Genomic DNA, 13,081 nt, shown 5'->3' on the forward strand with positions numbered 1-13,081 from the left:
GAGGAGAGGAAGCGGAGCTCTGCCGCCCAGGCTCCTCCTCTAGCCGGTGCAGCCCGGGACTACCTGGCGGCGCGGCGGGTGAGGCGCGCGAACCCCAGCGCGCCCCCGCAGCGGCCACCTCGGCGGCCCGCGCGCGGGGCTGAGCTCAGAGCCCGCTCCGTACCGAAAGCTGCGGCCCGCCGTCCTCCCACGACTGAACCCCGCGCGCCCGCCCGTCCGTCAGTCCCGGCCGGGCGCCCGAAGGGCGGCGCTCACGCAGTTGGCGCAGCCAGCCCTACGCTAGCGGCGCAGGGCCCGCCCCCCGCCCCCTGCACTCTCCCCGCCCCCTCCCTCCCTCGCAGGGGCCGAGCGAATGTAGCCCGCGAGAGAAAATGGCGGCGGCGGCGGGGAATCGCGCCTCGTCCTCGGGCTTCCCGGGCGCCGGGGCGGCGAGCCCCGAAGCGGGCGGCGGCAGAGGGGCCCTCAAGGCGAGCAGCGCGCCCGCGGCAGCCGCGGGGCTGCTGCGGGAGGCGGGCAGTGGGGGCCGGGAGCGGGCGGACTGGAGGCGGCGGCAGCTGCGCAAAGTGCGGAGTGTGGAGCTGGACCAGCTGCCCGAGCCGCCGCTTTTCCTCGCCGCCTCGCCGCCGTCCTCCTCCACTTCCCCGTCGCCGGAGCCCCCGGACGCGGCGGCGGGCGGGAGCGGGTTCCAGCCTGTGGCGCTGCCGCCGCCCCACGGAGCCGCGAGCCGCGGTGGCGCCCACCCTGCCGAGCCGGCGGCCGCCCCGGACAGCGGCGCCCAGAGCCCCGCGGGGGCCGAGCCCGGGGAGAAGCGGACGCCCGCCGCCGAGCCGACTGCGGCGGCCCCGGCCGGGTGAGCGGCGCGGCCCGGGGAGCGGCGGGCACTGGCGGGGCGGGCGGGCTGTTGCAATGAATGAAGCCCGGCGTCGCGCAGGGCGTCCCGGGGCTCCGCGAAGCAAGGCTGCGCGCGGCTTTCCGGGACCCGAGCCCTCGGGCACCCGCTTTGACCCTTCCGGCGTCGGGCGGCGCCCCGGACCTGGCCTGGGGGACCGGACGGGGGCCCGGGGCGGGGATGTGCTGGAGAGTTTGTTATTGTTTGCAGACATGTGACAGGCGTGCGAGCCGCGCTGCTTGGACCGGTTGAGATAAGGTGTGGGGGGCCGAACTGGCTTTGTGGGGCTCCTGGAATCGCGGCTCTCCGAGGAGCCCCGGAACGGGACCCTGGCGCTGCCCTCCGGGTCGGGCTGGAAGAGGCGAGCAGCAGTGCGGCGGCAGCGACCCCGGACCAGAGTCCCGGGGGGCGCGGGGGTGAGGCCTGAGCCTGCGGGCGGGCGGTGTAGGTGGGCAGCCCTGCCCGAGGCCGGGCTGGGGGGCCGGAGGGCGGCGGCGCAGAAAGCGGTGGGGTCCCCCGGGCCGTGACAGGCGGAGCCTCTAGGCAGGTACCGGAGGCCGCCCCGAGCGCAGCCGCCGGGGGCTCCGGGTGGACGGCTCCGTAACGCCTGTCAAAGCGGTGCGGGCTGACGGGCTGCAAGCTCTTGGGGGCTTGCGGGGTGTTAGGAGGGAGAGTTTTCTAATCGCGTCCCCCAAGGGACTCCTAGTGTCCTGGGGAATGCAGACCGCACCACGGACACTTGAGTGACTTCTGTTTGGAGTTTGAATTTGGCCTTTGAAGTTTGCATTTGGCGGAGTGGTGTAAGAGCCAGGACCGGATGTGTCAGCCATTCAGTTGCAAAGCGGCGGTGCCCACTCCCCGCAGCCTCTCCGGCGTGGTTGGGGACCGCGGCGCGGGTGCGGCGCTTCCTGCTCCCTGCAGCTGCGCGGGCCGCCGCGCGATTCCAGGGGACCCAGTGCGCTGTGCTCCGGGGCCCTGGGCTGCCTGCGCGTTACGGTCTGTGCAAGGTAACTCAGGCCAGCCGTTCCTGGCCTGACTCTTTTTTGGCAACTAAAAATTTTTAAGGAAATTCTTTTAAATGTGACAGCCATAGTCCTGGTTTTTGTTTGTTTTAAAATCTAACTAGTGTATGCAGAGCACAAGTTTGAGGGGGTATTTTGAGTTGCTGGAAATGTTGTGATAGTCACCCGTTTCCCCGTAGGGTTTCCTGACCTTTATTCTGGGTGTTTTAAAGACTGCCTTGTATTGGTTTCCCTTGTGAAACGAATTTGACAGTAGGAATCATTGGCTTTCGTTAATTATCTAGTGATTTGGCACTTTTGGGGGCAACTTGATTATTTGTTTAAAACCGCAGTTTGTTGATTGCTGCTTAGAAGTTGCCCCCTTCTGTTTCCCCACCTCGCGGGGGAGGGAACCCTAAAAATGTGGTCAGCAGTGTGCCATGGCAATGTTGAGAGGAACAGAGACTTGTGACTGTGCTAGTTTTCTGTGTGCACTTGTGCATGTAGCTTAGTCTTACAAGGGTTATGTTTCTCTACACTACTGCTCCTTTGCAGATTGCATTAGAACTTGACTGGGATGATTCGTTGTAGGCGATTGTTACAAGTGAGTTCCAGTTAAAGATACTAAACCCTGAATTTGAGAGGTGAATTTTGTCTTATTCCCATGATACCAAGTTTTTGGATGGAGTAAATAATTTAGCAAGCCTCAGCATTCTAGGCATCTTAACGAGCTGTGAATATAGTAAAAGAGGAACAACTGTAAAATTAATGTATAGATGTTTAGTGTTGTCTCCACACAAGAGGACGAAAGTGAAAGCAGATAGAATTGAGGGAGTGAGTAATCCATGTTTAATTTTTGCATTTTATAACCTAGTTTTCCCCCCTCCCCTTTTTTGAAAGGGTGGATTATAATTGCACATTATTTGAAATAATAGATTAATCGGCAAAATCATTTTTTAAAATGAATTTCACTGGCCAGAATGCTATTTGTTCATACCAAATGTTATACATAAACATTTCATTTATAGCAAAATATTGATTTCCTCTACTTTTGAAATAGTTTTTTCCATATTTCCTTGTTCGTGGGGTTGAAATTCATTTGAATCTGTTGGTATAAGTACTTTGACTGTAAGCAGTAAAATCGCAATTGAACTTTACTTTTTGGATAATAGTTACATTCATACTTTAGTAGGATAATCTAACATTGAGATTTTGAAATATTTTTATGTTTCAGTAGTACTGTACATCTGGACACCCATTTGTTAAGACCTGTCGTATTTTTTAAGAGAGAATTCCTAAAGTTTTTGAATTTCATAATTTCCTCCAGTTTTTGATCTTTGGGTGTAGAAATTGAAATTGTGGAAAATACAATTTTGTAGTGTAAATAATATGAATAATACTGATATTAAAAATAGAAGATTTTAAGTCCACCCCTCTTTTTCAGGTTAGTAACTGAAATCAGTGAAAGTTTTTTGCCTGTAAGTGGCGCCCAAGGGTTTGGGATTTTTCCTTCTATTACAGAACTAGGGGCTTTTTCTTCCTATTTACTGTCTTTGAAGAGAAATTACAGTGTTACTCTCCATTGAACAGGCTATTGTGAGTTTGGTAGATGTAATTACTCCGTCCTATTTTTGTAACTTAAAAAAAAACACCTAACTATCAATTTGCTGGCCCCATGAAAGAACAAGATATGCTGTACTTGTTAATGTTAGTTTTTCCTTAAAACTGAAGCTGTTTCATAGGCTGCTTTTATATCCTCATATAGCCCTCAGCTTTCACTTCCTTTTAGAAGCTTCTGGACTAAAAATATAATTTAGTGACTTTTTACTAAAGGAGGTGTAGGAAAATTATTGACCAAAAATAAGTTTTAAAAAAAAATTGGTGATTTTATAAAATGACAGAAGTAGTTACATAAGTTAATCTTACATGAATTTGTAAGTTTTGTAGTTAGGAATTGTCTCCAAGTTTTATTTTGAATCAGGTAAGAAAATGAATGCATTCTTCAAAGATTATTAAATATAATTCTTAAAGGGAACTATTAGAACTAGAATTGTTGCCAACTTTAGTTTTCTTTTCATATCTGATTCTGGCATGAGTGACTGGTTAACCAGCATTCCTTAATACATTATTTCCAATATGCTATAATAACTCCATTTTGCTAGATACAAAAAAACAGGAAGTAGCTCTGTTCATTGATACTCTTTTTCACATCTCCTATAGTACCTCATGGAGAAGGAAATGGCAACCCACTCCAGTGTTCTTGCCTGGAGAATCCCGGGGACGGGGGAGCCTGGTGGGCTTCTGTCTATGCGGTCACACAGAGTCGGACACGACTGAAGTGACTTAGCAGTAGCAGCATAGTACCTCAAGCATATGTTGCATGTTTTAGAAATGGTTGCTGACTTACTGACTTGGAAGATTTCAAAATATGGAATGAAAGGAGTGTTCTTTACTTTCAACAAGAGCAAAAGAACCAGCTACAGCTTGCCTAAGCTGTCTGCTGATCAGCCCTTGACAGTTGCTGGGAGCGTTCCAGAAGAAATGCTGGGGTGGCTGGGGCAGTTAATAGGGAATAGAGTCCCCTGAGGAAAAACATGGGGCATTCAGAAGTTCTCTGAGTTAGAAGGCACGACTTTTGCATTTTGTATCCAATCTTCTTGGGTTGAGGTTTATTTCTCTTTGAGGAAGGCAATAGGAGAATGTGGCATGGAGAAGCATTAGTCTCCAGAGGCTCCTTAAGAGCTGCAGTATATTGCATTTCTAACCTTGAAATGCCTTGTATCAGATGTACCAGGTATATTCCTTAGACTTGGTTGTTTTCTCCAGTCCTGGCCTCCTTTTATATCCTAAGCTGAAAATTAGAGTTACTTTAAAATGTAAATGGGTAAAAAAGATTAATGTGAGGAAATATCCAGTATTAAGAATGAACCCAAGTTGTTTTTAAGAAATAATTTAAGAACATTTTGAAATGCGAAAGAAATAATCAGAAACAGAATTGAAGTAAATGTTCATCTATGAATGCTCACTGCAAATCTAACTGCTAGTTTGATGTTCTTGCAAGAAAATAAGAGGATTTTTGCTGTGGTTAATAAACATGTTCATTGATCAAGTAGAAGTACTTTTATATAGTCACTTTTCTTGCCTTCTGTGTGTCAGGCAAGTTATATATTAGCTTATTTAATCATGTCTCCAGCTTTCAAATGCGTTGTAATTTCTCTTTTCAAGAGGTAGAAACTCATGTGTGATGCTAAAGCCCCATGATCACACGACTGGAAAACAGGCTAGGATTCCAGTCCATGACGGTCTCACTGCACAGTCCATTTCTTTCCATCCCTCTCTGCTGTCTCCACTTTCTTTTACAAATTAATGACCAGATGAATGATTTGAAGGAGGAAGTTGTCCTTCAAGAATCAATGTGAGAATGATAGGTTTCTACCCAGTGCCATTGCCAATACGTATGTTTGTCTCCTGACATGTCCATAAAGCATGGTGTTTGTAACCTAGCCTCATACATGTTATACAGGTAAACTGTGCTTAGATCACCTCATCATGTTAGGCAGGGAGAATAAATGATTTGTACTTAGATCACTTCATTGTGTTAGTCAAGGAAAATGGTTGATGAATGTTGAGTGTTTCTTAGGTTTCTTGATTTGTGCAGTTTATGTTATAAGTAGAAGGAAATAAAGAAGCTAGTATAATATCACACATTCATTTTAATCATCACACATGGAAACTGTTCCAGTAGCGTCAGATCCTATCCTTTTGTACTTGTTTTAGATTTCATTCATCCAACTTTTATGAACTTCTGCGAGGTGATTTTCTGGGTGGTAGAGAAAAATGTCATCAATGCACAGCCTCTGTTTCTGCTGGCAGATTGTATCATGAAGAGGTTTCACACTGCCATGTTAAGTGTAGTGAGAGACGTGGGAGTAGAGAGGAGCACCTCGATTAAGGATTAGTGCTGTGAATCTCACCCACAGCATTTCACACTGTATCTCTGCAGTGAATACAGTAGTACTTCCTTAGCTTTCTGAGGCATAATTGACCTTCCAGAACAGTAGTTAAAGGTGGAAGCTTTGTTCTGCTTTCTGCTTGTATCTTTGGTCTGCTAGTTTTTTCTCTTTCCCTTTCTTAGGACAGATACATACTGTAGCTTTTCCATTTCCACAGCAATGGCAAAAGGAATTTAGATACAGATTACTTTCAAACTATTTCTGCCTATACTCTTAAAAGGTATGAGTATGGAACTGCAAGTGCAGATGTGATTTTTTTCTTTCTTTCTTGAAGAGAAAATTAAAGGGGTATAGGAGCAAAAAACTAAGGATCTGCCAACACTGCTTTTAAAATTCAGGCTTTATTATTAGTAAAAGCAACTCTGCTAGTTAGGGAAATAACATTGGGAAACATATAAAGTATGCTTTAGGCTATAAGATAATCAAGAAGATATCCTTGTCTCCTTTACTCTGGCCTTTGGGTTGGTTTAGGTATGTTCGGTATGGAAAGGAGTTCTGTACTGTCAGTGATAGACTCCTTTGAAATAACCAGTCTGGTTAGTTTGGTTTAATAGATTGAGATGTTATAGAGAGCCAAGAGCTGTTAAGTTCTTAAGGCCCACCAAGCATGTATTTCTGAAAATGCAGTCTGTCACCTGGGAATTACTGATGAGACCTTCAGTCCTCTCGAAGACTGAAGCAAGTGCCTGGAGCTTGCACAGTGCTGTGGTTAGCGTGTTAACTGTCACAGTAAGCATGGTGATGAGTGTATGTGGAGTAAGAAGAAGGTAGATATTGGGGTGAGGGGGTAGAGATTGTACTCTCGATAAATAGTTGAGATTATTGCCTTCCTTTATGGCCTAAATAACCATTCAACTGATATGGCATCAAATAATCTTCAAACTGGTCTTACAGCATTCTGAATACTAAATATCAATTGCTAACAGACAAGGAACTCTGTTTTTATGCCGTTGCCCATCACCTAGACTAGTGTCTGGCACCCATGAATATTGGATGCATGTGAGTGTTGTTGTTCAGTTGTGTCCCACTCTTTGCGACCCCATGGACTTCAGCACACCAGCCTTCCCTGTCCTTCACCATCTCCTGTAACTTGCTCAAACTCATGTCCATTGAGTCGGTGATGCCATCCAACCATCTCATCCTCTATCATTCCCTTCTTCTTCTGCCTTCAATCTTTCCCAGCGTCAGGGTCTTTTCTAAGAGCGTTAGGATGAGCATTAGGATGAATTAATTTTCCCAAAGTGTTCAGTTCAGTTCAGTCGCTCAGTCGTGTCCAACTCTTTGCAACCCCACGAATCACAGCACGCCAGCCCTCCCTGTCCATCACCAACTCCCGGAGTTCACTCAAACTCATGTCCATCGAGTCGATGATGCCATCCAGCCATCTCATTTTCTGTCGTCCCCTTCTCCTCCCACCCCCAATCCTTCCCAGCATCAGAGTCTTTTCCAGTGAGTCAACTCATCACATTAGGTGGCCAGAGTATTGCAGTTTCAGCTTTAGCATCAGTCCTTCCAATGAACACCCAGGATTGATCTCCTTTAGAATGGACTGGTTGGATCTCCTTGCAGTCCAAGGGACTCTCAAGAGTCTTCTCCAGCACCTTAGTTCAAAAGCATCAATTCTTTGGCCATCAGCTTTCTTCACAGTCCAACTCTCATATCCATACATGACCACTGGAAAAACCAAACCCAAAGTGTTCAGATGAATTAATTTTTGAATAAATGTATCAGAAGATACACTAACTCATGACTTATGTGATGTGATTTTAATCATAATCTAGTTTAAGGCAAGTTTTGAAGGCAGGAACTATTTCTTATGAATTTTGGTGTATTGCTTGGTATTTTGTAGCAGTAATTGGTATTTAGCAAGTAGTGATTAATAATGTTGACCAATTTTATATAATGTAAACCTTACAGAATTAGTTTCATAACTCAGTGTAGTTACAAAGTAATTGGAGCCGTGTGTAAACTATCAAATATTGAGAAAATTGAGTTTCTGGGGTTTGAGTGTCTAGTTATTTGTGCTGATGGGTAAGCCCTCCTGATTGTCTTCTTAACCCTGCCAACCCTTCTTTAACAGCTCCTCAGCTTCTTGAACATTAATATTAGAACATCCTCAGGTCCAGGTCTTCTGTCATAATCTCTTCCATCCCCACCCCACTCATTAATGCCTTTAGATCAACTATTGGCCTTTCATGAACGAGTGCAGAGTTTATTTTCCTAGCCATGACCTCTCCTAGATGCCACACCTCTCTACAGAACACATCCGTACTCAGGTATCAAAAACCAAATTTAGGATTTTCCCTGTACCTTGCCCTACTCATACTCATGAGTTCTCTGCTTGTGAAGTGGCAGGACCAGAACCTAGTGGTTACCCTTGACAACTCCTAGTCTTCAGTTCCTTATCAGAGGCTGGTGCTTTGGTCTGTTACCATATTCCTAGTCCAGATTTCCGTGATCTCTTGTTTGAGCTAACATAGTAGCCTCCTAACTTGCTCCCTCTCTCTTGCTTCCTCCCTTCCAGTTGGTTCTCCATGTTGTGTGACCAGAGTGATCATTTTATTTTATTTTTTTTCAGAGTGATCATTTTAAAATGTAAATCTGAGTGTAGCAATTTTCCTGTAGAAAAGTAAATTGACGTTCAGATGCTTTCCATTTAGATAAAGATCATAGAATTCTTAAGATGTCCCACAGAGTCCCTGCCTGGTTTAGCCCCTGGCTGCCTCTCTGGGCCCATCTCTGAGCACACACACCCTTATTCTCGGCAGGACTGCCTTCATTTCCTGACTCAGCACACCACCTCTGCCATAGGGCCTTTGTGGCACCGCCTGCTCTCTCTCCTGGAGCACTTTTCCCAGTCCTGAGTCAACTCCTCCCTATTCAGATCTTGGCTCACTGAGGCTTGCTCAGGGAAGCCTTCCTTCCCTGATCTCCTGGACTGGCTTTGTAGCTCCATGTCCTTACTGTTAGTGTTTTGATTTTGTATTTATCTCTTTCGGTGAATGGTTGCCTTCCCTTAAAGACTGAAAGGACATAGTAGGCAGAGCCTTTGGCTGGGTAGGAACCCAGAACCTAGCAAAATGCCTGGCCCAGAGTAGATCCTCAGAATTTGTTGAATAAATGGATGCAGGTAGTTATGATGTTGCAATATCAAACCAGTGGATTGTCTGTTCTTCCCCTTTGGTCAGATGTAATCAAGACTTAGCTGAGATGGGGTTAAATGGCAAAAGCCTAGATGATAGGCGTTTCCAAATATTCAGTGTGTGATAGATTCTTTAGGAGGTATCTGAAGTATTAGATTCACCAAGTGCCACAGGTGAAGTAGGATGGCTTAATGTGGTACAGAAGAAAGAGCTGTACTGCATGATAACATGCTGCAGGAAGAAGTGTTTGCTCTGTGTATTTAATTCTGCTCTTACCAGGGAGTTGAAAGTGTGTGTGTGTGTGCACGTGTGTGTGTGTGTGTATGCATTCGTGTGTGTGTGCATATGTATATAAATAAATATACACCTGGAGCTGTTATGCATTAGTATAATGATTCCTTTTTCTGAGTTCTCAGAATGTTATCTAAATTTAGGATACCATGTTTAGGATTTTTGTCCCAATTACCCTACTTCATCCAAAATTTATAAATTTGCTACTGATAATGATTCAACTTGGGATAAATAGTTCACATTTGCATTAAAGAAAAGATTTACTAGACAAGTACTGTGTGAGATTTCAGGAACCAAGAACCCATGTTAACAAAACGTTTTAAAGTTAACTGGTGGTAACTAAACCTGGCAGCCTCCCTTATCTGGAACATGGTTTAGCACTAAGAAGTAAGGAAAGAAGGCTCTGAACTGCCAAAGGGCCTGTAACAAAATCCGCACTTTGAAGTTCTTTGATTTTACACTTAGAAGAGTTCCAGGGGCATTCGCTCAGGATTTGCTGACATTTCTTTATTATTCTGGTAGTATTGTCTATTTGGTGTCCCCACTGGAAAAGACCCTGATGCTGGGAGGGATTGGGGGCAGAAGAAGGGGACGATAGAGAATGAGATGGCTGGATGGCATCCCAACTCGATGGAGGTGAGTTTGAGTGAACTCCGGGAGTTGGTGATGGACAGGGAGGCCTGGTGTGCTGTGATTCATGGGGTCACAAGGAGTTGGACATGACTGACCGACTGAACTGAACTGAACTGACTGAATGTATATGCAGCAATTAAAAGCAGCCAGTTAGAGGACCCATACTTTGAGCAAGAGACAGGTTCCCTAAAGGCAGAATATAGGCAGAGACCTGACAGGTGAGAAGAAGGGAGGAGAAAGGGACCTGCTAAGAGGACATTAGAACATTGCAGTTGGGGGCCACCTGGTGTTGGAACGTTTGGTTCCACACATCTGGATCACCTCTAAGATTATGAATTTATTAAATCACAGCACTTTCCCACATTACTTTTGGGGTATCAGCTTCTTTATTTGTAAAATGAGAGTGATCAAGATTATATGATTGGTTTTGTTTTCTGTAATGATAATGACTGTGGCTTGCAAGATTGTTGTGTTTCCTGCCACTGTTTCTAAGTTAGAAAGCTTGTAACATATTAAGGAAGTTTTCTGTCCATGATAGTTGTAGAAAGTATTTTGATCCTCAAAGTGGTAAACATCTAAATTATCTGGAAGAGGTGCTCCTGCAGCCTTGATGCTGAATAAATGAAGTGTTCTTTAGAATTACATAAAATTGGATGCTGCTCATTACAAACGTACTGTGGATTGGCTGGGTAGCAGAATTTTTTTGCTCTATTTGTTGGCCTGAGTCATTTTATATCCAGCAATTAAAAAAAGATGCTTTAATAGTTAATCACCACCACCAATATATACTGCCCTTTCTCCTAGCTAGACTGTGAGAAGTCAGGCAGTAAGCCCAGCTTTGCAATGTTGACCAAGTTATTTAATTACTATGAGGACTTTGGTCTAATAAGATGGCTGCTTGCGAAAGGGTTGGATTCTTGATGTTCACATGTCTTAAGATGTTGAGTGTTTTGAGAAAGACATTTTGCATTTCTTTTTTTCCTCTTTCAAAATAATTAATTGGCTGTACCTATTATTTATTATCTGGATTTTATTGATATTCTTAAATTCTTGGGTAATAAATCAGATTATTTTCATTGATCCTTAGATTAGAAAAAAGATGTGACTTATTAAGTAATGTAGATACTAATAGTCCTAAAAATCTTTTAATGTCAGTATAAACTTATTTTGAAATTTGAAAATACGTTTCAGTTTTTCTGGCACACTGGCATTTCTACACTGTTACATAAGGTTCTTGTGATTTTTCTGAATTCAGGATTTTTAGATTAAGCTTTATCAATAAAATGGTTAGTCTTTTTGAAAGCAACAGAACAGTTTGTTTTAAACCTTTATCTTTTAACAAAAGAGCAGTACTATGTAGACTGCTATACAGTTTTTTTTTTAACAGCATTTTGTTTATTATCTTAACGATGAATGTTCCGTTCCGTTCCGTCGCTCAGTCGTGTCCGACTCTTTGCGACCCTGTGGACTGTAGCCTACCAGGCTTCTCCGTCCATGGGATTCTCCAGGTAAGAATACTGGAGTGGGTTACCGTTTCCTTCTCCAGGGGATCTTCCCGACCCAGGGATCGAACTGAACGTAGAGCTGTCATTTTCATGACTGCATAGCATTCCATCATTTGGTTGTTTCATTAACCAGTCTCTTCTTAAACATATTGTTTATTGTTTAGTTGTTATATCACGCTGCAGTGACTACTATTGTATGTACTTTCAGATATTTGTGCATTTGGTTTTGTAAAACAACTATTCAGAAGTAAAACTGCTGAGTCAAAGGCTTATGCATATTTAAAATTTTTATCAGGTAGCCAAATTGCCCTGTAAAACATTGTGCCAGCTTACATTCATCTCACAGTATGTGAGAGTGCTCGTTGCTTCACGTTCTTGCCAGTGTTTGATATTATCAGCCTGTGAAAGATGGTTTCTTATTTTAATTTGCATGTCTTAGCTTTTTAGCATCATAGTACAACTGGTATTTATTAACAATTTCCTACTTCTTTTGTGACTTTCTTACATGAGAATTATTTTTTTCTTACTGATTTTTATTATGTATTAGAATATTAGCTCAACATTTATTGGAAATATTTTCCTCTACTTTTGTGTTATAATTTATGAATTTCAACTGTACTGTCGTTCCATAAAGAGGCTTTAAATATTCCTTCAGATTTCATTTCTTTCTTTCTCTCCCTCTCTTTCTGAATGGTCTTACAGAGAGACTGTGCTGTGTAGTGGTTCAGAGTGCAGATGCCTGAGTTCTAGTCAGAGTTTCCTCAAGTAGTGTACCTCGGAAATTACTTAACTTCTTTGCACTTCAATTTCCTCAACTATAAAATGAAGATATTACTTCAGAGTTGTTGCAGGGACAAAGTGTTAGTATATACACTGTAAACAGTGCTTGGTGCATGATACACGCTATGTAGGTAATAGCTATTATTATTCCCTACCACAAGATTATAAAAACTTACCAATCTTTTCTAATGCTATTTTTATAGATTAAAAAAACAAGGCTCTGATCTATCTGAAGTTCAAGGCCCTAACTTTATTTTCTCCAAATGATTGGCTAGGTGTCCCTGCATTATTTATTGATTAAAAGTATCCCCTTTATTACATACTAAATTTTCAGATATTTCAACATTCCCAAATACATTTCTTTATTTCAGATCTCACTCTTGCACAAAGGGCTAAATTCTTAAATAATCATATTTCAGGTTTTGTACAAAGATCCTTAAAGAATGTCATTGACTGGAGAGAAAAAGGTGTATCAGAAGACTATTAGTTGTCTTTTGCTGAATCGTTTTTATAATATTTTGGTGCCTAAAATGCCTTGGCTTCAGTTACAGAACCCTGCACCCCCCTGCCTCTGGGAAAATTTCTCCAGGAGGTGCAGCTCAGCCAGCTGCAGCCGCCACACACCCAATTCGAATCTCCAGCCTCCCGGTCAGATCTCCTGGTACTTTGGGGTGCCCTTGGTTTAATTCCTACCACCACCTCCCGAGCGGCTGTGCTCTTACGCTGGCCTTCTCACCCTCAGCATCCAATCAGTCTCCAGATCTATTGTTGTCAGTTGTCTGCTAGCCCTGGAATCCACCCCCACAGCTGCTAACCCAGGGTCAGG

At 44.0% G+C, this 13,081-nt stretch overlaps 1 protein-coding gene across 3 annotated transcripts in view; it reads left to right on the top strand.

The window, feature by feature from the left end:
* Window positions 1-343: 343 nt before the first annotated feature.
* MAP3K1 (mitogen-activated protein kinase kinase kinase 1) overlaps window positions 344-13,081 on the top strand; it is a 77,391-nt gene continuing 64,653 nt past the window's right edge. Inside the window, exon 1 of one of the 3 annotated variants that reach the window (XM_055422029.2) lies at window positions 344-850. In XM_055422029.2, the coding sequence (XP_055278004.2) occupies window positions 372-850 (479 nt within the window). In that variant the 5' untranslated portion in view covers window positions 344-371. Of the gene's footprint in view, window positions 851-1,008; window positions 1,306-1,448; window positions 1,897-13,081 lie in introns of those variants that run through there. The other 2 variants (XM_088827700.1, XM_088827701.1) reach the window with 2 other exon arrangements.

Source organism: Moschus berezovskii, chromosome 18 (genome assembly GCF_049115385.1).
Source record: "Moschus berezovskii isolate FMDL1 chromosome 18, NW_MosBer_1.0, whole genome shotgun sequence".
Classification (NCBI taxonomy): Eukaryota; Metazoa; Chordata; class Mammalia; order Artiodactyla; family Moschidae; genus Moschus; species Moschus berezovskii.